This window comes from Marmota marmota, unplaced genomic scaffold (assembly GCF_001458135.2).
Source record: "Marmota marmota marmota unplaced genomic scaffold, marMar, whole genome shotgun sequence".
NCBI lineage: Eukaryota > Metazoa > Chordata > Mammalia > Rodentia > Sciuridae > Marmota > Marmota marmota.
The window spans coordinates 7,802,787-7,827,067 of NW_025999982.1; the positions used below are offsets into that span (position 1 = coordinate 7,802,787).

The following is a 24,281-nucleotide window of genomic DNA, read 5'->3' on the forward strand; positions in this document are numbered from 1 at the left end:
TGCCACAGCATAGCAAGGTGGAAGGCATCCCGTGATGGGACAGAGCAAGTATGCTTCTTGGGTCCCTTTTCCTCTTATGATAAAGCCACTCATACCATTATGGACGCCCCACCCTAGTGATCTCATCTAATCCTACTTTCCTCCCAAAGGCCCATCTCTGAATATCATTCACATGTGATTTGGGGATTAAATTTCCAACACGTGACATTTGGGGGCCATGTTAATCCATAGCACACAGAATGAGGTTGTTTATACGGTGTTTAAGGTGATACAATTCAGCTGAGCTGTATTAGGGGGCTTTCTGAAATGAAGCAAGGGAACTCTCTAAGGGGAAGGGAATATTTTTTACTTTATTCTTATTGTACAGTGGAAGGTCTTGACAAAACCCAATGAACTGCACATTTAAAATGGGTACATTTTATTTCATGGAGATTATAGCGCAATGAAGTTTGCTCAAAAAGAAAAATCATCCAGCTGTGTGGAATTACTGATTTTAAGTAATTACTTAATTTTAATTCAGAATAATGTACGTCACTGTATGTAAGCTATATCTGTTTTAAAAGGCGAAAAGAAAAAAGAAAGAGGTGCCATCCTCTGAGCACTGGTCCACACGAGAGCACCTGTCTCTGAGCCCTCCTCGTCTGGTGCACCCATCCGAGCACCTGGGCTTCTCATGCTCTGCACCCGCCCGCCCCCCAGCTGCTCACCAGGTTCTTGTCTGACTTGCCCCTGCTCTTTGCAGCTCCTCAAGTTCATCCCGGAGAAGAGTGACGTTGACCTCCTGGAGGAGCACAAACACGAGCTGGAGCGCATGGCCCGCGCCGACCGCTTTCTCTATGAGATGAGCAGGTTGGGGCGGCCTTTGTGGCCGGAAACGGGAAGGAGGTGGCGGGCCCAAGAGGGGGCCAGAGCTGGCTCCTGGGGCTGGGGCTGGTGGCGGTGGCCTTCTGATGTAGCTCACTCTGTCCACAGGATTGACCACTATCAGCAGCGACTGCAGGCCCTCTTCTTTAAGAAGAAGTTCCAGGACCGACTGACTGAGGCCAAGCCCAAAGTTGAAGGTATGGCTGAGGGCTGGGGGAGGGCTGGGATGGACAGGCATCTGGGAATCCATGAATGGGGCAGAGGGAAGCTCCTTCCTTATTCTTAACCCAAAAGGGAAAAAGAAAGGCAAACAAAATTTAAACTGTGATGTTGTAGAAAAATGTGCTTATTTATATTAATCTCTGTGCCGACCATGTGACACATTTCTGTGTCTCAGCATACAAACTCTCTGCCCTGGAGAGCATCCTGTCCCACTGTGGAACAGAAACAAGGAGAAGATAATAGCTGCACCTAGAACAGCACCTGGTGCACATTGAGCTCATCTGTTTTGCTCCCCTGAGAGGTGCTAAGTTCATAGAAGACCTCTGGGCACATTAATTCATGTTTGAGCTACTAAGAAGTAAAAAACTACATACGGTGATTCATGGAGGTATCTGATTTTCTGAGGCAGGAAAACCCCTTCAAAACAGGCCATTTCAGATGGGAAATCCTTAATCTCTGCCTGGTATGGTGGTGCACAACTGTAATCCTAGCTACCCAGGAGGCTGAGGCAGGAGGATTGCAAGTTCAAGGGCAGTTTCTACAATGCACTGAGACTCTGTCTCAAAATAAAGAGGACTAGGGTACAGCTTAGTGGTGGAGTGCCCACTGGGCTCAGTCACCAGTACCACAAAACAAAAACAAAAACTGAAAACCAACAGGAATTATGATTTCTGACAACCATGTACCAAGTATTATGCAAAAAGAAAAAGGTGTCATTTGGTTCTTATAACAGTCCCATGTGTGAGTGCTATCGTCACCCTCTATGTGCCTCCTTTCTCATCTCTGAAGTAGGACTGTGGTAGTTGCCTGGTGACTCTGGCAGTTGTCACTGGTGGGTGGTGGAGCCAGGGTAAGGATGCACTTGCTGTCTTCCTAACCCACGCCTTTCCCCTGGTCCAGTGACTGTCCACAGGACATCTTCCTGGGGATGCCTGTTGGGATGGCAGAGGAGGGAGGAGCAGAGAGTTGCAGAAAAGGCAGGAGGGCAGGATGGGGACAAAGGCTGGGAAGCCCAGCAGAGGGGAACAAGAGAGCCTGTGTCCCAGATGCTGAGGGTGCAGGGCTTGGGGCAGAGCAGAGCATGGGCCCCCCCTGCTGGACGCCAGGGTCAGTCAGCCCTCCCTGGCAGTCAGTCTAGGGAGTGGACCTTGGTGGAGTCCAGTGGGCGGCTTCCAGGAGGCTTCTGGGGAAGGATGGAGCATGGAGAGCTAAAGGCAGACACTTTCTGTAACCTGAACCCTGTCCGCCGTCATACCATCCTCAGGCAGTGAGGGACCTGCAGGTGTGTTTAGAGATAATGGGTCTGAGAGAGAAGGAAAAACTCAGGAGTGACTCTCCATCCCTAAGCTCTGGTGGTATCTCCTCGCCCTCTGACCAGGGTGATTCCTTATCTTCATCTCCTGCCATACACAGCCTTTGGGGCACGAGGCACAGATAAAGGCGTTCAGCCCAAGATGTGTGCGCTCAACAGTTAGTGTGTCCTGGCTCATTGGAGCAAATGGGAGCAACTGCCATTGGAGCTTCAGAAGCAGAGCAGCTTAGCCATGGGGTAGGATCAGTTCCAGCTTCCCATTCCTGCTCCTAAGTGCTTCCTGATAGTCTGGGGATGTTCTGGAAGGTCTCCCTTTAATATCAAGCTTCATAGAGCAAGATGAGTTTGGAAGACAAAAGTGCTGGGAAAGTCACTCTCCAAAAGCTGTGCTGCCTAAGACTCGCTCTGCTGGAGGACGTGTGAGGGCGAGGTAGAGAGGGCTGGGTTGGCTATTATAGAATCAGATCCTGTGCTTGATTCCGGGTAGAGAATTATGCAGCAGCTGAGTCACACTCTCCTTTCCAGTTCTTCCAGGAAATATTCCCGGAGGATCCAAGATGGAGCCTATCCTAGCTGGGTCCCGGGCCAGTGACAGCCATCCTCTCATCCTCCAGCAGGGACTCTGGGTCAACTTACCTAAAGCCAATGCACCAACTTGGACAAATTTGCCCATTCTTCTATGAATATATTCATGAACATATCCTGAAATATATTCCTATGAACACGTTCATTGCTGAGTATACCAAATTTACTGATTCTTATTATGTATTATTATGAATACATCCTCTGAATACAGTCAAGATGAATATGGTTGCAAATGTAATATTCTTATGAATATATTCATGAATATATTCTTCTTGAGTGTATCTCAAATGTCAGGACTGCATAGGGGAGTTTTCCCATTGACACTGATTTCCTTTGAACCCCTGTCATTTTCTGTTTGGCCAACATTTTAGCATTTTTTTAGGATCCCTTTGCAGATTTTTCAAATAGCATATCAACCTTAGAAAAATTATCCCAAGGAATATAAATTGCCAGAAACTTTTAGAAATATTTTTTTCCAAATGAACTTTTTATTGAAATAGGACAAAGCACAGAGGAGAGACCCACTTGATGAATTGTTATAAAGTGAACTCCATATACTCACACCTGCTCAGACCTGGAAGGTTTCCAGACCCCCAGACTCCTCTGTGCATCTTTCTCCTAAATGTTGCCCCCTTCCAACTATTAAGGCCTCCCTCTTCTCCAAAGAGACTTTTAGTAATTTTTTTGTTATGAAATTTACATAAGTGGAGTTATAGGTTCTGAATAATTTCATGCTGGCTTATTTTGCTCAACATTATGGCAGAACTTACAATTTTTAAGTGCTAGGTTTAGGAAGGAAAAGTATCATATTCATAGAAAGGACATAATAATCATTTTATGCATGAAAAGGTGTTTTCAAGTATGTTCTTGGGAAAAGTATCGGTGCTGTCCGAGAAGACTGGTGCCTTGGTCTTGGTGAGTTCGTCTGTGTCCGTGGAGCTGGAAACTTGGAGATGAGAAGTGGGAAAGCCTCTGGCCCACAAGAGTTGACATTGGACAGTGGCTCTCTGAACTCTATCGTGGCATCTTCTTGGGGTGTAAGGGGAGCAGCTGCCCTGCTCAGGCTCTGACCTGTCCCCCCTTTCCCAGCCATCCTGCTGGCCTCCCGGGAGCTGACTCGCAGCAAGCGTCTGAAGCAGATGTTAGAGGTTGTCCTGGCCATTGGCAACTTCATGAACAAGGGGCAGCGCGGGGGCGCCTATGGGTTTCGGGTGGCCAGCCTCAACAAGATTGCTGACACCAAGTCCAGCATTGACAGGTGGGGACCTGTTTGCCTCCTTAGCCTCCAACTCACCTCACCCTTGACCTCTCTCCCCAAGACTCCCTGCCTGTTTCCCTTTGCCTTCTACCTGGGTCTCCTCCTGACCCTCATTCTGCTTCCTGGTCCCTCACCCCTGACCTGTCATCCACAGAAACATCTCTCTGCTCCATTACCTGATCATGATTCTGGAGAAGCATTTCCCTGACATCCTAAACATGCCTTCGGAACTGCAGCATCTTCCAGAAGCCGCCAAAGTCAAGTGAGGGGTCCCTCTAAGATGTCCTTATCCCCATGATGACATGCACCTTGGGCTAACTAGGAGTGGGCAGCAATCCAGGGGCTGCTTTTGGGAGAACCAGACAGTTTGCTCTTAGATCCTTATTTCAGTGATGCTTCCAGAAAATACCAAAAGAGGAGTGGGGAAGTAAGCTAGGAAGAAACGGAATGCCCAAAACAGGGACCTTGGTAAGCCAGTTACCACGGTAGGAAAGTGGCACCAAGCCCCACTAGGCGACTCCAGGAGGTTGGATATCCCACCCATGGGGTAAGGGCGCTGGGGCAGTCACACAGTATCCTGTGTCATTTATTGGCTGAGGGCATCTCAGGAGGCTAGAACTCTCTGATCATGGGTACAGGTTGAGGAGGCTACCCCAGAAAAAGTGCTCACCCAGCTGGAAGAGTTGGGGCCATGTTAATGGATGGATGGAGGACATAGCGTGGGGCATCAACAGCCTCTGCTACCGAAATCAGACCTGAACCCAAGGGCTGATAGAAACCATCTCCAGTGGAACCCGAAATGTAAATGGCTAATAGGTATCCAATGCTTGCTGCATACAAAGTATCCTGTGTCTTCCTTCTGTTGCTATCACATAATACCCGAGACTGGGTAATTTATAAAAAATAGTTCATTTGACTTACAGTTCTGGAGGCTGTCCAAGAGCATGGCCTCAGGGTCTGCTTAGCATCTGGTGTATCATCACATGGCAGATGACATCATACTGCAAGACAGCAAGTGTTATTGCTAGCTTGGGTCTCTTGTCCTTATAAAGCCACTGATAACATCATGGGGGTCCTTACCCTTATGACCTCATCTAATCCTGATTATCTCTCATCAGCCCTACTTCCAGATGCCATTAATATAACTTTATACAGGAACTTTTGGGGACACATTCAAGCCACAGAATCCTGTTAAGAGCTAATAAGCAGTACCTGATACTAATAAAAAATAGAAGTCTGAGCCAGAGACCATGCGTTAGAAAATATGGAGCATGGTATTTCTGATCCAAAAGGGTCTATGCAACAGAACTCTATGCACCAGCAGGCAGAAGGAAAGTGATTTTTCTAGGGCCACCTGTTAGTAGCCTAAGCAGAGCTGAGACTGAGGTCCACAGACCCCCAGGCCACTGTGCTTAGTGCTGCTGTCCATCTGAACCAGCTTCAGGTCCTCCTCCACCATGCAGAGCTAGTGACCTCCTCTCCCTCCTGTCTCTCCACAGCCTGGCGGAGCTGGAGAAGGAGGTTAGCAACCTGAGGAGGGGCCTGAGAGCTGTCGAGGTGGTGAGTACGTCATCAAGCATGCCTGGGCTTGAGGGGATGCTGTTAGAGAAACAGCTGCCCATGCTGTCCACTCTGGATCGACAGTAGACCCCAGCCTGAGGCACTTCTGTGACCTAAAGCTCCTGGCTGAGGTCCAGCAATTGGCACAGTGAACACAGCCCTCAGGAAAGGATGATTGAATTATCTGGGGTTTAGGTTTCGGCCCCCACAGAGGGGACAACTGAAGTTGTTTCTATATTCCTGTCCAACATGATGTTCATATGGAAGGGGATGGAGTGAACTATAAATCTGCCATGTTGTAGTTCAATTCAAGTGGATAGGAAAGTGGAGAACTGGCTAGGAATAGGGGTCATGCAGGGTTGCAGAGAGGTCTGCTGGCCCCAGAAAATTCTTCCTCATGTCTCTTCACCCCACTGGGTCAGTGGGGGACCCATTGCTGTCCTTGTTGGAGGCTCAGGTGTCCTGGTCCATTTAGGATGCCATGAACAGAGTTGCTTATAAATAAGAGAAATGGCTCCCAGATCTGAAGTCCAGGAAGTGTAAGATCGAGTTGCCAGCTGATTCAATGTCTGGTGAGGGCTTGTTCCTCAGAGATGACACCTTCTTGCTGTACCCTCACATGGTGGGAAGGACAAATGGGCTCCTGTGGGTCTTTATTATAAAGGTATTCATCTCATTCACATAGACTCTGCCCTCATGAACCACCACAGCTCAAAGACTCCATCTTTCTAATACCACCCTGTTGGGAGAGCAGAATTTCAACCCATGAATTTGGAGGAAACACACAGACCATAGCACCCAGTCTTTGGCCTTTCTCATTCTTGCTCTGATGCTTCTCAGCTCATACCATCTCTGGCTCTAGGCAAGGCAGGCCCAGTATTGGGATGTCCTCAACCTCTTGCCCCTTACCCCTCCAAAACCTTTCCCCTCTTCCTTGTAGGGAAAGGGAAAGTGTGAGTGGGAAATGGACTTCAAGAAAGAAGTGACATTAAGTATAAGAAATAACCTTTTGCCACATTGCGGCAAGGGGTGATTTCCAAACATCCAACTTGTTAGTGTGGTCCATGGACCAGGAGCATGTGCACCAGTTAGGAGCTTTAGAAAACATATATTTTAAATCTTCACATGACTCCCTGGGGGTCTTGTTACAATGTAGATTCTCACCCAATAGGTCTGGGGTGGGCCTGAGACTATGCATTTATTAAGATTTCCCAGGTGATGCTACTGGTCCCAGAACACATTCTGTGCAGCAAGGCTCTTGAAAAAGAAAGATGACATTGGTAGGTGAGGGCATAGAGGTAGGTGAAGTGGTGGATAACTCTTATTCTGTACTACCCTGAGGACTGTGAACTCTAGGTGTTCCCTCTTCCAAAGGGAGGCTCAATGTCCCATGAGTGGCAAATGGGGGTGGTGATGATCCCTGAATTCCTGATTCGGAATCACTCTTCCTTCTCAGGAGCTGGAGTATCAGAGACGCCAGGTGCGGGAGCCCAATGACAAGTTTGTCCCAGTCATGAGCGACTTCATCACAGTATCCAGCTTCAGCTTCTCAGAGCTGGAAGACCAACTGAATGAAGCCAGGGACAAGGTAAGGGTGTCCCAAGTGCCCCTTGACCCCAGCCAGACCCTGAGCTCCACTGCTCTTCATCTCAGCTGTGTCTAGCAGAGCTCCTTCACCCCTGCCTCCCACAGACAGCCCAGGGGGAACAACCCCAGAGCCACAGAGCTTTGAGGAGGAACTGTCCCCTCACTCCTGCAGGATGAGTGAGCATATTGTACCCATATGGATAACCACATACTGCAAAGAACACAGTCCGCTTATCAGGGTTCAGGTACCACCCTCCTTACAGGTTCGCTAAGGTTTCACAAGCCCACTCAACAAATAGGACATGGAGGCGACATGCCCATGATGGCCAGCTATAAGTGATGGAATCGGCTGAGGAGCCTAACTCTGCATTGCAGCTTTGGACTTGATTGCTTTGCTTTTCCCAGCTTCTTAGGCTGATCTGCACATAGGCCCCGCATGTGGGGGCTTTTGTAAACTGGATTCTTATTCAGGAGGCTTGGTGTGGGGCCTGAGACTCGGCATTCCTAACCAGCATCCAAGAAGTGCAGAGGCTGCTGGCCCAGGGAGAACACTGAGTTTCGAGGTGTTCCTTAGAGGCTGTTGCTTGGGTTGAATTAGAGATGGAAGCTTTCAGTCCAAACAGGGCTGGACACGTGTAACTATTCCCTTGCATCTATTCTCATTTACTCCCACAATAGCACTACAGATTCTGTTATTTCCATCTTACACATGAGGAAGTTGAGGCACAGAAGAGTTTAATAAGTAACCCAATAACTAAATGATCTCAGGTTCAGTCTGACTGGGCAGTTCCTGACCTCAGAAAGGGCTTCCCAAGGTCTACACTTCATGACCTGGACCTTCGCCACAGCAGACCCAGAGGTGTCCTTGAGGTGGCCTGACAGTCAGTCCAAATCCCACCTCCCCAGGTGTGGGCCTCAAGCTTTTCCTTAGCTTTGTCCTTATGCATATGATAATGGGGTCTCCCCACTTCCTATAATCCTGGGCTTTGGACTGGGCCGTGTTCTGGCTGGAGCCCAGCTAACCACAGAGCTGAGCTCCCTTGCTTGATGACTCTCCACCAACCTGTTCCCTCCCTGCACAGTTTGCCAAGGCACTGATGCACTTCGGGGAACATGACAGCAAGATGCAGCCTGACGAGTTCTTTGGCATCTTTGACACCTTCCTGCAGTCCTTCTCAGAGGCCCGGCAGGACTTGGAGGCCATGAGGAGGAGGAAAGAGGAGGAGGAACGGCGGGCACGCATGGAAGCCATGGTGAGGTTGGGCCTGGGGCAGGATAAGGGCAGAGGGGAGGGCCTGAGCGGAAGGTCAGGGCAGGGAGCCACTTGAGGGTAGAATTGTTGGGCTGAGGGGGAAGGGACTGGGGCACACTGGAGGTGCCAATGCCCATCCTGAAAGACAGCAGTGAGAGGTGAGAGGTTGGGGCATCCTGAGAAGTAAGGTGGGGGTGTAAGTGAAGCACCCCAGTCCAGGGGTGGGCCCCCAGCTGTCAGGCCATCGGTGCAGCAAGGGGACTGTGCAGCTGCCCTGCCTTGGCCCCTGTCCCTGAGGGGGCTCCAGCTTCTCGACCCCCACCCCCAGCTGAAGGAGCAGCGGGAGCGGGAGCGGTGGCAACGGCAGCGGAAGGTCCTGGTGAGCAGCACCCTGGAGGAGGGAGGAGAGTTCGACGACCTGGTGTCAGCCCTGCGCTCTGGAGAGGTGTTCGACAAGGACTTGAGCAAGCTCAAGCGCAGCCGCAAGCGTTCAGGGAGCCAGGCCCCAGAAGCCACCCGTGAAAGGGCCATTAACAGGCTAAATTACTGACCTGGGGAATGGCCATGTGGGCGGCCAGGAGACAGGGACAGCTGAGAGGGGCTGAGTGGAGGAGGCGGAATTCGAGCCCCAGGCTGGGCCCTGGGTAAGGCTGGGTGGGGTTGGTCCAGGTGTCTCCTCACACTTACCTTAAGGGACTCTGCTCACCTCCTCCACATTGATCGTTCTGATCCTAGCTCCTGGGGGGAGCCTCTGGGGTTGGCTTGGATATCCCTGGCAGGTCCTGGCCAGGCAATCTCAGACTGAGGGGCCCTGTTCCTGCTTCCCGCCCTGGGCAAACCCACGTTAGCACAGAACTGTTCCAAGTCTAGACTGGAGAGGTCCATGGACCTTGTCCCAATCTGATCTCCTGTGCAGTGGGGAGTAATGGTGGTTGGGCCTCTGAAAGCCAGGGGGAGGGAATCCAGGCTTCTATCGCTGAAGAGGAGGCTCAGTGGAACATGAATCTGGGAGCAAACTTTTTTCTTGGCTGGAAACCGAAGAGGCCTTATATAAGATGAAGGTGATGTACGGACCAAAGTCAGCAGGACGGAGTAGCAGTGCCTGTTTCCCACAGTGTCAGTCCTTTGGTCCCTCTCCCTTCCCTATCCCCATGTCCATCCTATCTACTAATCTGCAATCCAGCAAATGTACCCCGGGGTTCCCAGGACTATGACTCACTACGAGGTGCTTGACAAGTCTGGTGAGGGAGGGAGTAAAAGATGACTTCATGTGTCCTCACACTTCATGTCTTGGGCAAGGGATCCTGTGACAACTCCCTATTGTCCTGAAGTGAGAGTGACCGCACATGTTGCTAGAGTTCCTGGGAGCCCCTCACCAGAGGGTGACACTTGAAAGCCCAGTTCCATGCAACAGTTCCCTGGGCTCCACACCTTTTGAACACCTGCCCCAGGGCAGAAGTCACAAAGAGGCCTCCCGCCTGTCCAGGCTGCAGATTTCTTGGAACCGTGAAAAGTTGGCTGAGGCTGGCCCTGGGAAGTTGGTTCCTGAGGGCCAAAGCTACCCTCTGCATTTACAGTCACCTCTAAGGATGGTCCCCCTGGAGGCATTCAAAGTGGGGGCTAAGAGGACAGGCAGGGAACACTGGGGAGATGGGGAGACAAGGCCACTGACTTCCTTGCTGAGCACAGTGCTTGAAGGAGCCCAGGGAGGACAGCTGAGAGAAGGCGCCCACTTCCACCTCTGGTGGTCAGTTTGGTTCTTGCAAAGGGGCCCATACTGGTCCTCCTGTCCACCACCTTCATTTTGTCCATACTGAGTTGTGCTTGGCAGGTCAGCAGAACAGCTGTATCTGGACAGGTTTTCTTTCTTCCAAACGGAGGAGGGTGAGATCAGCTCCATCAAGGCCTGTATTTTCTATACACATACCTTCAGGCTAGCCCTGCCTGATCTGCACCATCAGCTGGCTCCTGGTCCCTTCCCTTTATAGTTCTCATCTTCCAATCCCATCTTCCTGGCTCAGGGTCGTTGCCAGTGGACAGAGTGGTGGGCTGGGCTCACTTTTGAGCTGCCCATCTTGGGTCTTTTCCCTATATCAGATTCCTGGGGTGGGATCATAGTAGCTGTGGGGGAAGAAACACAGGGTCAGTGAGGCCAGCATGTGAGTTGGTTTGAGGAGGAGGTTAGAAGTGTTTTGGTGGGAGGGATCCGAGCAAGTGCAAGCTTGGTCAGCATAGGTGTGAAGAGGCCATCCTGGGACCTAGGAGAGGATTAGGCAAAGGCTTAGGCTTCTAAGAAGAGCAGTTGCTGAGAGCTTTGTTACCTCCATCTGTACCCCAAGAACCTCTGCTGCAAGCAGTGGGCTCTGGGAGGATGGGGGTTCATGATGGGGTTTCCTAAGGTCCTCTCCCAAACTGACTGGGCTGAGTCAGCCAGGGGCAGCGAACGGGGAGGGCTCTACTTCTGTCCAACCAGCACCATCCAAATCTTGGCATTCCCAACTACCATGGAAGCCCAGATATGCACCAGCAAAGACATGGAATATGGAAGCTGTTCAAGACACACTCAATTCTCAGCAAGGCAGGGTTTAGTTTAACTGTTTACAGGGGACACATTCTTCCAGAACCCAGCCTTCTCACCCCCCAAATATTTTTTTCCTATTTATTATTTTCTGGATCTGGCCAGTGGCTCTGGCACTAGATGCCACCGTGGCCAGATCTCCAACAGTGCCTTGGACTATGGACCATCACGGTCAAATCAATAAGGCGGCCCTGGTGCCCAAAGTAGGTAGCGGGGTTGGTCCTTGGTGTTAAATGATTAAGCCTGTATATATGTTCCTTGGTTTTGCTTTCCCCAGGATTCCTGAAACCTTACCCATTTGGGGGTAAATTCCTCTAGCTAATTTGTGTCCACTGTAAAATTTATAGTCAACCTCATATGACCCTTCTCAACAGTGGCAGCAGCACCATCTCCCCTGCCCATGATGGATGTATTTAGGGGAGTAAGAAAATTCTCCAGGTGGATGGAGAAGGGTCTGGTCTGGGTTCTCCCCATACCCCTCCCATTGCCACCAACTGGGCAGCCATAACCATCTCTCTCCACCCTCTACAAGGGACCTCTACCAAACTTCACGGCAAGGCTGCTCTCACCAGCTGTCTCAGATGACAACTGAGGCTCACGTACAAAATCTGCAGTGTCCTTTTTACCTGCACCTTTTTTTATAAGAATATATTGTAATACTAAAAAATATTAAATCCATACCATCCCTATCCAGGCTGCTAGAAACTTGTGCTTCCTCCCAGAGGGGACTTGAGGTGGGCTGGGAAATGGTCACAGTGGGGCATGTGCTATAGCCAGCTGGTACCGGCTCCACAAAAGTCCGCAGTGTTACATGGAGAGCTAGAATTGGGAGTATTTGTATCAGGAAATTGCTTTTCAGAGCTGGTTGTTCAACCTTTGCCAGCAACCTCAGCAGGGTCACCACTGAGGAGACCCCCACAGGAGCCCATTCACATTAGAGAACCCAGGGGGCCAGGCCAGTGTTTGGGGGTGTGGAAACAGGAGTCTCCAAATCACTCCTGGTTACCAGTAGCTGGTGATACAAGCAAGGTGGCTGGGGTGCATCACCCCTACCTGACAAAATTCCTCTTAGAGTGCATTCTCACACCTCCCACTCCCCACGGTGGGAGGGGGAACGGGCATATGGAGAGAATGCTGTTGGCCTTGCCAGGGTCTCCCGGCTTTTCTTGGGGAGTGGGTCTGTGGGATGGATTGAGGCGGAATGAACCGTAGCAGCCCAACACCCCCAGATACAGTCCTTGTTCTTGCCTCTCCAAATTTGGCACCGTGGCTTTATTTGTTTTGAGGGCGAAGATCATCTTCAACTCTCTTCTTTCCCTGACATATTCCAGAATAAAGAGGTGTGTGTGGGTGGAAGGCAGTGAGCAGGCGTGGGGTAAGCAGTCAGCCAAGGGTCCCCAGGGTACCCCAACACGTGCATTCTGTGTAAGAGGGGGACAAGGTAAGAGAGCTGGCGGGTCAGTGAAATTGTTAAGTCCAAAGCCTATAGGTGGCATCGGCCACAGACTAGGGCCAAAGGAAGGGGCAACTGGCTCTTTGGAAAGAGGGATGGCAGGAACGGAGGGGGACGGCACAGGGCTGTGGCCACATGAGATCGGGAAGGCCACACTATTGGAGAGAAGCTGTGACACATTCTTAAGCAAGCTTGTGCTTTTCCCTTCTCAAAGTGGGTTCCTCTGCTTAATTAGCCCTTATTTTCTCCCCAGGAACCAGGGGAAGAGAGAACCCAAAATGAGTAGTTACAGGTTGGGTTTCCCGAAGCTAGTGTCTCCAACAGTTCAAAAGTAACACCTAGTTTTCCTGTCACCTGGTGATGCTCTCTGTAGTCCCCTCCATTACCTCAGCGTCTTTGGAAGACTTAAAGGTCTATGGCATCCTCTCTGCGTAAAGGGGACTTCACAGGTTATTATAAATCATCTAGCAGCAAAGGGACAGGCTCTAAGCCCGATGGAAGTCCCCCCGCTGGCCTCCAGTCTTGCTGATGAGTTTGACCTCCCCCACCACGATGTCCCTGCTGACAGCCTTGCACATGTCATACAGAGTGAGGGCGGCCACTGCAGCAGAGGTCAGCGCCTCCATCTCCACCCCGGTGGGGCCCCGAGCCCGACAAGTGGCCTGGATTACTGCAGCGTGGCGCGAGCTGTCCAGTTCCAGCTGCACCTGGACGTGGTTCAGGGCCACATGGTGGCACAGAGGAATGAGCTGGCTGGTGATCTTAGCCGCCTGGATTCCAGCCAGCTGGGCCACCACCAGGGCATCTCCCTTCTTTAGCTGGTTCTGTTGGACAAGTTTGAAGGCTACAGGTCCTAGGAGGACCACAGCTGAGGCCACGGCCACCCGCTCCGTGTCTGGTTTCCCACCCACATCTACCATCGCTGCCTGTCCTTCCGAGTCCACATGTGTTAGCTGGTCTGAGGTCGACCAGGGTCCTGAGTGGGCAGCAGGAACCCGGGACCCTGGGCTAAGGCACTTTGAATTGGTGTCCAAGTCTGCATGGGAGCTGTAGTGTCTCTGAGGGCAGCCAGACCCCATCCACGAATGGGTCTGGGGGATGCCATGTCCTTTCCAAAAAGTTGCCATCTGGTTGGAGAAACTCACTGTGGGTCTCAGACCCTGAACATGGAGGGGTTCCCTGGAGAAAATGCTCAGGCTGGCTGGTGGGGAAGAATCTTGGAGCAGCAAAAAGAACTCTGGAAGACAAGAAGGAAGAGAAGAGAGACTAAGTCCAAAATATAGTCTTTTTTCCCTACCTGTTCTCTCCAACCCTCTCCCTGCCCCACCTCAAGTTCTCTTTCACACTGAGGGAAAAAGACAAGAACAAAAAAACAGTGAGAAGAAACAAGACAGAAGACAGAGGTGCCCACAGTTCACGCTTATAGCCCTTTGCCAGGCAATGATGGTGCAGGGTCATCCCTGTCTTCCCTTTGTCACACAATCTTCCAAAATTCCCTTAAGTACCACCTAAGGCCTGAAGGCTGGAGTGTGGATTGAATGAATCCTCAGTGTCCCTTCATTTTCTTAAAAGAAAACTGTAGTTGGTCTCCCCATAAATTATCAATTATAGCTATTTTCTTCTTCACGTTCCCTACCAAGAACTAGTAGAAATCATTTAGTGTACAGACCAGACATAAAAAATACTTGAACTACTTAAAAAATGCCTTTCAAGTTCCCTCTGGCACATCAAAAGTGCACATAAACTAATAGGTTGAGTCCAAGGGTCCAGAAGACCTTGGGAACTTTGCAGGCTCTTGCTGTTGTCCAAATGGTGGCCAAGAGACCAACAACATCAGTGCCATCTTAGAACTCATTAGAGATGAAGAATCCCACTCTAGTCCTCCTAAATCAGAATCTAAAACAAGATCCCCAAGTGGTTCATATGTACATGGAAGTCTGCGAGGCTCTGTCCTAGAAACTTGGGCTTTATAGCAACAGACAAGTCCGTGACCCTACATCCCTGAGAGTAATGGAATTCCTTATGAAGTCAAGGTCTCCCAGCTTCTGACTTTCCATCACACTTTGATCCCCAGCCTTGTCGATATCAGAAGCATACCCTCCCTTCTTGGGGGATCATCAAGGTGCTCCCCTCTCCTTGCCGTGAAGGTGCATCAGCATAGGCTAAGACCCACCAAGAGGACCACACTGCTGAAGTGGAAGCACAGGGAGGTGCTCACGGTGGCGCTTCCCTGGAGAGCTGCCTTCTCGGGTGGCTGGTGTGCTAAGGCTGTCTCTAGCTCGCTCCAGCGTGCATTCCTTTGCTCCAATCTCTGGAGAAAAGAACCCTTTGTTCCAGTTTTAATCATTGTGTTCTCTTGACTAATGGTCTGATTTAAGAGGCCCAGGACTGGATGTGACACAGGGTCAAGGCCTCACCTGCTCTATCTTGGCTCTGTGCCAGAAAGGCACAGTGGCCTTCCAGCTCTTCATGGACTGGCCCAGTTCCCTAGGGTAGGAGACCACACATGGCTTTACAAAGGGGTGATGCTTCCCGTGCACACTTCCTAGAGTTCAGGAATTGGGAGGTTAAGATCCTAGCCATCTCCTGCCTGAAATGACTAGTAACATTGTGGCAGCTGCCTCCGTCTGTGCCTGGCACAGATGCACAGCACCAACCTCCAGGGCCAGTGGTCCAGGCGCATGGGCATGGATTACTCCATACTGCAGTGGGCAGAGCCTGTGATTGTGTCCAAGCTAGAAGATTCCAGAACTGAGGAAAGGGTCTCTACTTTAACCAAGAGCTTCATTCTCAAGGGACAACTAACTTAGTGACCATTAGGTAGTCCCTAATGTTCTGCCCTGATTTCTGGTGGGACAGAAGTAATTTCTGTGGCATGTATTGAGATGGGGAGCAGCGGGCAGGGAAGAGAAGAAACAGTCAAGGCTGGAGGGGGTAAGAAAAGGCGAAGGAGTAGAAGAAAAACAAAATAAAGAACTCCAGGATGAGGTGCAGGAGCTGGGGTGCCTTGTGGCAGGGCCCCACCCCACAGGACCCCCCAATGACAAGGGTGAGTGGTTTACGTACTGATGGGTCACCCACCGATGAGGATCATGGGCCGGTTCTTCATCTGGGAAATACTGAACATGCCTGGGGTAGGGAAGGATGGGGAGGGAGAGGAGAGGGAGGGGCAGAAAAACGGCAGGAGAGGAGAGTTCACTAAAACGAACGGGAGGCCCACGTGCTCCGACAGCCCTGCACATGAGCTAGCTGGACAAAAAGCCCCCACATGCACATAGCCACATCACCCAGGACAGAGGACAGTCTGGATGCCCAGGGCACTGTACTCCCTAACAGAAGACAACACGTGGAAATAGGAAATGGCAACCCTCTTCTCCAGCCGGTAACAGCCCAATAGAATTTCAGGTCCTCCTGTGCAGCCTCTTCCATGCTCACTTCCCCAAAGGAGAACGACCACCCCAAGCCCAGAGCTCCAGAAGCGAGTTGCAGCAGGGACACTTAGACCCACCAGCTTCTTCCCGGGCTTTCACTCTGCTCACCCCTAATTCTGAACCTCCCTCCTGCTGACCACAGCACCTCCCTGGCCTTCCCACTCCCGGCCTTACCTGCATGACGTGGCTTCTTCCTGCCCACTGCAGCCCCAATGATTTTCAGCAGCTCCTCCTCAGAGGCCCCTGCCCGCAGGTGGTCCCGCAGTGATACCTCAGAGTTCCCAAAGAGGCACACCTGTGTGGGGTCAGGACAACAGGCCCCTCGCCACTGAGCCTGAGCACCAATGTCTGAGCCTCCCTTGCAGGATCATACACAAAGCAGGAAACCCAGCCATGAGGGGCAGAGGGTGATGAATGGAGGGGTCAGAGAGGCTGAAGCAAAAGCAGACTTCCTGAGGCCCATGTCTGATTTAGTCATATTTCCTTTAGTGAACACATCATACTTTGAAAAGTTAAATAGAGCTGGGTGTAGTGGTGCACATCTGAATCCCAGTGACTCGGGAGGTTGAGGCAGGAGGATTGCAAAATTCAAGGGCAGCCTCAGCAACTTAGTGAGGCCCTAAGCAACTTAGGAAGACCCTGTCTAAAATAAAGAAATAAGAAGGGGGCTGGGGATGTGGCTCAAGCGGCAGAGTGCTTGCCTGGTATGCACGGGGCGCTGGGTTCGATCCTCAGCACCACATACAATAAAGATGTTGTGTCCACCAAAAACTGAAAAATAAATATTAAAAAATTCTCTCTCCCCACGAAAAAAAGAAAAAAGAAATAAGAACGCCTGGGGTATATAGCTCAGGGTTCAATCCCTAGTACCACACATATTCACAAAAAAATGTCAAACAGATGCCAACAGAGATAATACAAAAAATCCAGGTCCGTATCTTGCTTTGAAACGTTCAATGGAACAGCCTCTTTACCATGAGTGGACCCCAATAAGTTGTAACTGAGTCCTTAGACAGGACTCGCATATCCATCTCACCTCGGCACCTCTTGGTCATTTCACTGGTGGACGTTACCACCTGCCCCACTCCTATTCAAGCCTGTGAGCCCCATTGGGTAGCTAGGCATTTGAGGGCTGGAAGAGATGACACTCTGGTCATTCAAGCTTCACTCAGGGCTTCCCAGCTTCTGTGAGGGGCTGGGCACTACAGGGACTCAGGGACAGGATGAGGCAGGGTCAGATGAGCAGCCCTGAGATGAGAACCAAGAGGAGAGATGGGCGGGACATTTCCTCTCTCTGCTTGACATCTCTGGTGGGAGTGGCTTCTCCTCACAGCTGCCAACAACGTCAAGCAGGCCCCCTCTCCTCCAATGCCCGAGTCCTCACTGGGTGACATCACGTCCTGCCTTTTCCACCTAGGTGGCAACAGCTATTCGCTGCTGCTCATCAGAGTGCCTCTATGCGACTTGCAGGTTCCCTTCACCCACACACTACACACAGCCTCCTCGTTACAGTCTTTCCAGAAACCCACCCTCCATTTCCTGCTGGGATACAGGCAGCAGCTTCAGTCCAAGTCAATTCTATGTTTCCAGCCCAGGAAAGTCCCCAAATCTTTTCAACAACCCTCTGGGTGGTTCATTTTGGATGTTAAACTTGATGCACCCAAACTCAGTTCCTCACCTCAATCCTCAGCAGCCACTTCAACACCTTCCTTTCCTCCTCTCCACCTCCCGAGCTCTTTGGTTCTCAAATCTTCACCTCACACTCCTGAGTGCTTGGGGCACTGCTGAATCATCGTCTAATCAGTCTTCCTTATCTTTAAATCCAGGACAATGGGACTCATGCCTCCCCTTGTTCAGAAACCTTACGAACTCATTCTGAACCAAAGTCCTGGATCATGTGGTCTCCTTGCCTCTGACTTCAATCACTTATGAGCCTCAAGTACACACTCTCCCTCTTCACTCCTACCCCACCATCCTTCCAGGTCCCCAGAGATGTAGTGCTCTTCAGGGTCCAGCACCCTCACTGCCTGTCCAGACACACATCTGGCACAATTGTGGGTCTCTGAGTACCTCCTCTTTGGGCTCACCAGTGAGTTTTTAAGGCCTTAAAGGGAGCAGGCTCTTGCCTTCCCCACAGGGCTGAACACACAGAACATGTTTATCAGATGGGAGGAATGGATGTTGGCTTCAGAGCCGAGCCCCAGGCCCAGTGGAGGGGCTGATCCGGGTGGGTGTGGGGCAAAGTGCACACTGGTCCTTCAGCCCTCCCCCTGGGAGCCCTGAAGCTGGATAGGGGCTCCCAATAAACCAGAAGCTACTTCAGGGGCCCAAGAGAAGAAAAGAGGGAGGGAGTCTGGGTCACAGTGGCTCAGGGGCCATGAGTCCACTGCTCCCATGCTCCCTCCAGATCTGACATTATTGCATCAACCTGTAACCTGCTGCCTCCTCTCCAATCAGGGCTCGGCGGGGGGGAAATGAGAGCACAAGGCAGCGAGGGGTCCTTGTGGAGGAGGGGTGCTCACCTTGAGGTTCCCATCAGCTGTGATCCGCAGGCGGTTGCAGGTACCACAGAAGTGCTCAGACATGGATGTGATAAAGCTGACCTGGCCTAGGAAGCCGGGGATTCTGAAGGCCTACGAGGAGAAGGGCAGCAGAGGCATGGGGACAGGCTATTGGGCCAAGCATGCCTTCCTCCTAACAGGACCCCCTACTCCATAGCCTGCTCTGAGGAGCTCAGGGGAAGGTGGCACCCAAGGCCCTGATGAAAGACAACACCAGTGTGATGAACAACTGGTGCCTGGCTTGCCCTAGAGGGACCTACTGAGATACAGGGACCTGTGGGCAGCACATCTAGAGGCCAGGTAGAGAGGGACAGCAGGCCCTCCAGCTACCTGCTGGAGTGTAACCCTCAGAAGAGATGAAGCCTCATCCCAGCCTCATCTGCTGGTTCATCCAGGCACAGGAAGAGGTCACCAAGGCACTGCCGAAACACACCACCCTCATGCAGCCCCTGCCTGCTCTCCATCTGGGAGCAGAGGCCAGCGGCCTCCCCAGCCTCTCCTTAACCTTGGCTGTGCTGCATTCCTCCTCTGGCAGCTTCTCCAGCTCTGGCCACTGCTGCCGGATGGTGTCCAGCATCTCCTTGTAGCTGACCATCTTCTTGAAGTTCCACTTGTTGCCTATATTTGGGTTGGGGGTAGCAGGGGGAGCTCTTGAGTCACAGAATTGAAGGGTTCTTCCAGTCCATTTTCCCATGCAGCACAGGAACTAGACTCCAGCCCCTTGGATGGGAGGACAGGGACCCCTGCTCAAAATGGGGGACTAATCACACTCCACTGAGAATGCCCAGCACAACGCTGAGCCAGCACCAGCCATGCCCCTCCCACCATCCCTGCGGTCAGCAGTACCCACAGGGTGAGCCCAACCTTGTACACCTCACTCAACCCCAGACCCAATTTCCTTACCCTTGCCTGCCACCCCTGTCACTGACCGTCAAAGGGCATGTACTCTATGAAGCGTATGTCCAGGGGGAGTCCCTTGGTCAGGGTCACGAAGTCCAAGAGCTCGTCCTCGTTCAGACCTCGCATCACCACGCAGTTCACCTGGCCAGGGGCCATGGGACCATGAGGGACAACCCAACATTCTCTTGGGATGACCTTTAGGGCTCTAGCAACTGCAGAGGTCTTCCACTGGGGGACCCAGTCGGTGCCTCTCCCCCCAATTCTCCTTAAGTTGGAGGATTCCCTGGGGCCATGCAGTGTGAAGGGAAGTAGTGAGAGATACACTTCAGCTGTCCTGGCCAGGGACATTGTCCCCAGGGCCAGGGGAACCATGTGAGAGTGGAAGGCCAAGTCAGGTGGGAGAGAGGAGAAGTCAGCGATGTGGTAAGTCCTCACCTTCACAGGGCTGTAGCCCAGCTCGATGGCCTTGTGGATGCCCTCCATGACCTTGTGGAAGCCTGCAGGGAGGGAGAGAGAATCAAGGACCCAGGAACTTCCTCTCCCCCACCGCAGGGAGCCTCGCAGAACACTTCGTCTGCAGAGGGCAAGCATTTTCTATAACAGGTCAGAGAATAAACATGTAAGGTTTTGTAAGCCAAGAGGTACAATCGAGGATTCCACATAGGTAAATGCCATGTAGTATTTTTTGACTAAATTCAAAGTTTGATAATAAAATATCTTTTGTAATACAGATCTACAATAGGATGGAAGGAGGAAATAATTTTTTTAATAAGGATACTATTTTGCTTAATTGGGGTTCACAATTAATGTTCCCAATCATTAATTCCAAATGTTATCTGTAAATCCATTCTGGGTTCAAAGCCCGTACAAATAGATGACGGGTAGATCTGGCCTGTGGGCTGCTGTGTGCCAGCCCCTGATCTAGCTGAACCCTCATGTCTGGATGAGAAAGTTGAGGGCCAGGGGAGGAACTGACCTGTGGGGGAACCGGGGAGTAGTCTCCCACTCATAGAATGCAGGTTTCCACCTCTCTCCCGGGTCCTTTCCCTGTCCTTCATCAGCAGTCCGTCCTTCATTCACTCAGCATATACTCTGAGCACCAATCGTGTGGGTGCTGCTCCAGGGCTGGTAAGCCATTACTATGTCTGTTGTTGTCACCTCCCTCTGTAGTTAACCTTGGGCTGTGCCCAGGCCATCCTGAAACTCCTAAGGCACCCAATCATCTGAGCACCAACTGCATGCCGGCCCCTCCCCACTTGAGTTGCTGCAGTCTGGGTGGTGGCCCCAAGGGAGGGCACCTGTTGATAGTCTCTGTTTCTTACAGCGTTTCTGGTTGCCCAGTGAGGGAGGGCAAGGACAGGAATGTGCAGTTTTTATAAAGGACACTGCTAGCCTAATCAAGGACCAAAGTTCCCTTCTAAAGCACTATTCCCAAAGGCAGGTGACAAAAGAGTGAACAGGGGGACGATCTGATGTCAGGACATGCTATCTCCAACATATGCGCCAGGGAAGGACAAACCAGGAGAGGGGAGTAAATGGACATGGAGGTCAAGCCCACAGATGCCCCTTCTGCTTCCCACCCAGAGCCTTTGCAGGTTCTCTGCTCGCCATCCCCTTGGAGGGGGGTCCCTTGCACCAAATCCTCTGGGTTCTTCAAGGTCAGTACAAATGCCTCCAGGTTGACGAGGAGTTCTCTCCTCCAGGTGGCACTTCGTCAGTACCACCAGACAAGCAAAGGTTGTCTGGATACTTCAACTTTTGGTCCTTAGTAGCCTGTCGGGTAAGGGCAAGGTCACATGTGTCTTCTGTCCCCTGCACAGCATGTAGAGCAGCCCTTTTTAGAGGAAGGAGGCTTGGTGCTTCCTCAACACTCAGAAGAGCGTAAACAGGGAGCCACATACCAGCAAAGGGGAGGAAAGAGGATGGGGGAAGGATATTGACACTTTTTCCAAAAAAGTGCCCCAGCCCTGAAGCTTCCATGCCTAGGAGGCCAGACCCTGGCCCAGAGAGACCAGTAGGTCAAGGATGGCTCTACCTGTCTACCTCAGCACCCCCCTCCAACCCTCCAAGGCCACCAAGCAGGAAGAGGGTGTGGGAGTGTATACAGGAGGGGTGAACGAGAGAGGCTTATATCCAGTTGGACACAGGACAACCATAGGGGACTGCTGGGAACCCCCCTCCCAGCAGGGCCCACCCTGGCTCTGCCGTCTCGGGTGGTTACTTCCATCATGGTCTGGCCCACATTTCTTCAGAGCTCACCTTAAGGTGACCAACTCAGCCAGCTTGCCAGAGACTGGTTTTAAAACCCAAAGGCTTTCATTCTGGAAATCCTCTCAGTCCTGGGCAAACTGCAGCTGAGTTTGGGAGTCAGGGAGAGCTGGGTCGCCCTGGTTCGTTAGTATTTGCATTTGGCTCATCTACAGCCAGTGACTGGGCCCCTCACTCAGCCCCAGCCATGCAGGAACTTGAGAGGAACACCCACCCCAACCTGAGTCTGATCACCTTTCCTGCGGACGATGAACTCAAACTTGGCTGGCACCAGGGTGTCCAGGCTGATGTTGATGGCAGTGAGACCTGCTTTCTGAAGTGCAGGCAGCAGCCGCGCTAGGTTGATGCCATTGGTGGTGACCCCGATGGTCTTCAGCCCTTCCAGCCGGTGCAGCTTGGCTGCAGAGACAGCGCGGGGTGGGAGACACCAGTGTTTGCCTTGGTGAAGCCAGGAGAAAGGCTGGAAGGCAAGGCTCAGACCAGAGAGAGGGAGGGAGTAGGGGTTCTCTCAACCTGTTAACCAGACTTGGCTAAATAAAAAGTGTCAGAATAAAAACCATGGCAACAATCACCAAGAAATGAAATATTGACAGCTCACTCAGGGCTGGGTGCTCTGCAGGCACAGCTTGCTCAAGCCTCCCACAGCCATCAGCATTATTTAGTAGATGCTGTGGGCTCAGGTCTGGAATGGGCCCAAAGTTCCACTTGCCAGAGGCTTGGTTCCTAAGGTGGTGCTATTGGAAAGAAGTGGAAGCTTTAAGATGTGGGACCTAGTTGGGGGTCCAAAAAATTGTTCAAAGTCACGCAGCTTCTAAGAACAGCTGAGATTCAGGTCCATGTGTCCTTGAATCTAGGACTGTGTTCCCAACATCCAACACAGGGCCTGTGTGACTCTGTCTAACAAAAACAAAACTTAAGTTCAAATTAAGTACTCTTTGACACCCCCACCCCACAACTCCCTAGGAATAAGGATCAGAAATTCATAGCTGCAGCGGAAGGTGAGAAAAAATTTCACCAATGGCCCAGAGTGACAAAGAAAGGGTGGAAGATAGAAAGTGGATGGAATCAGATGGAGAGATGACCACAGCCCAAATGCACCCGAAGAGGGTTCTGTAAAAAGGTGCAGGTGACCAGTATGTGCCAAGCTTGGCAGTCTGTGTGCAAGAAGCAGAGGGATCTCAAGGCAGGTCAGGAAGTTGCCTGGCTGGGGATCATATCCAGATAAGCTGGGCAAGCTGGCCTCACTCCTTCCCTGAGAGCAGGGGAAGGGAGCGGAAGCAGGGCTACAGCAGCAAGGTGGACACTACGGCAGCCCGCAGGGAAAGCCCTGGAGTGCTGCGGGTCCCCTTGCAAATCAAAACCCACAGATGCTCCAGTCCCTTTTATAAGAGGGCAGAGAATATTCATCTAACCACTGCACATCCTCCCGTATCTCTAGGTTCCTTATCATACCTAATACAACGTAAGAACTATGTAAACAGTTTATACTACAGAGGTTAGAGAATAACGACAAGTCAAGTCTGCTCATGTTTAATACAGATGAAAACGAGGCAGGTCAAAGGACCTAGTGCATGTCAGCAACAGCTTAGTGTTTTTCACTGAATAACTCTGATCCATGGTTGGTTGGTTCTGTGCATGCAGAAACTGATACAGAGGGCTGACTATAGCTACAGAAAGAGAAAACATGACAGGAAGCACAATGTACACATGGAAAATGAGCAAGGTGCAAAACTGAGCAAAAGGAATTCCTGAAGAACTGCACATGAAACAAAAGACCAAAAAAACCCACAACCCAAACAAACAAAAAACCCCACCTGGTGCTAAGGATATAGCTCAGTTGGTAGCATGCTTGCCTCAGATGCACAAGGATCTGGGTTCAATTCCTAACACTGCACACCCACCTGCTCACATTCAAATCCAATTAATGTCCGGGGACAAGATAAACCGTGTGCTGTAGTTTGGATGCTGAATATCTCTCAAAGACCCACAGGTTAAAAGCTTGGTCCCTAGGGTCGCACTGTTAGGAAGGGCAGGACCTTAGGGGAGGTCCTTAAGTCACTGAGGGTGTGTCCTCAGGAAGGGACTTTGGGACTCTGCTCATCTTATCTCCGATCCTGGTTCAAAACGCACGGGGCTGTGACCACTCACTTCTCTCTCACAAGCTCCAGCCACTGCCATCCACTGTCCTCACCAGAGACAAAAACCCACTGGATCTCGAACTTGAACCTCCAGAAGTATGAGTGAAATAAATATTTTCTCTGTAAAAATTAGTTGCCTCAGGTATTTCACTGAAGTAATATAAAACTGACACTGTCAACATGTTCACAGCAGTTATCTTTGACCAGAAGGATTATAGGTGATTGTTTTTAAAAAATTTACCTACATTTATTTTTTTTCTATGAATAATTTTTCTTTAATAATGTCAGAACACACACACACACCCACCCACC

General features: G+C 51.1%; 2 protein-coding genes across 7 annotated transcripts in view; one reads left to right on the forward strand and one right to left on the reverse strand.

The window, feature by feature from the left end:
• Daam2 (dishevelled associated activator of morphogenesis 2) overlaps positions 1-11,907 on the forward strand; it is a 106,605-nt gene extending 94,698 nt beyond the window's left edge. The window contains 8 exon segments of the mRNA XM_015487686.2: positions 743-849; positions 973-1,061; positions 4,073-4,241; positions 4,396-4,503; positions 5,741-5,801; positions 7,258-7,389; positions 8,471-8,641; positions 8,969-11,907. Coding sequence (XP_015343172.1) covers positions 743-849; positions 973-1,061; positions 4,073-4,241; positions 4,396-4,503; positions 5,741-5,801; positions 7,258-7,389; positions 8,471-8,641; positions 8,969-9,190 — 1,059 coding nt within the window. The 3' untranslated portion in view covers positions 9,191-11,907.
• A 562-nt stretch (positions 11,908-12,469) lies between these two features.
• The window catches only part of Mocs1 (molybdenum cofactor synthesis 1), a 28,453-nt gene continuing 16,641 nt past the window's right edge, over positions 12,470-24,281 (reverse strand). For 3 of the 6 annotated variants that reach the window (XM_048805242.1, XM_048805243.1, XM_048805244.1), the window contains exons 4-12: positions 22,066-22,230; positions 19,999-20,060; positions 19,593-19,704; positions 19,169-19,281; positions 18,625-18,735; positions 16,277-16,397; positions 15,753-15,800; positions 14,845-14,982; positions 12,470-13,908 (exon numbers count right to left, since the gene is read on the reverse strand). In XM_048805242.1, coding sequence (XP_048661199.1) covers positions 13,157-13,908; positions 14,845-14,982; positions 15,753-15,800; positions 16,277-16,397; positions 18,625-18,735; positions 19,169-19,281; positions 19,593-19,704; positions 19,999-20,060; positions 22,066-22,230 — 1,622 coding nt within the window. In that variant the 3' untranslated portion in view covers positions 12,470-13,156. Of the gene's footprint in view, positions 13,909-14,844; positions 14,983-15,737; positions 15,801-16,276; positions 16,398-18,624; positions 18,736-19,168; positions 19,282-19,592; positions 19,705-19,998; positions 20,061-22,065; positions 22,231-24,281 lie in introns of all 6 variants that reach the window. The other 3 variants (XM_015487687.2, XM_015487692.2, XM_015487688.2) reach the window with 3 other exon arrangements.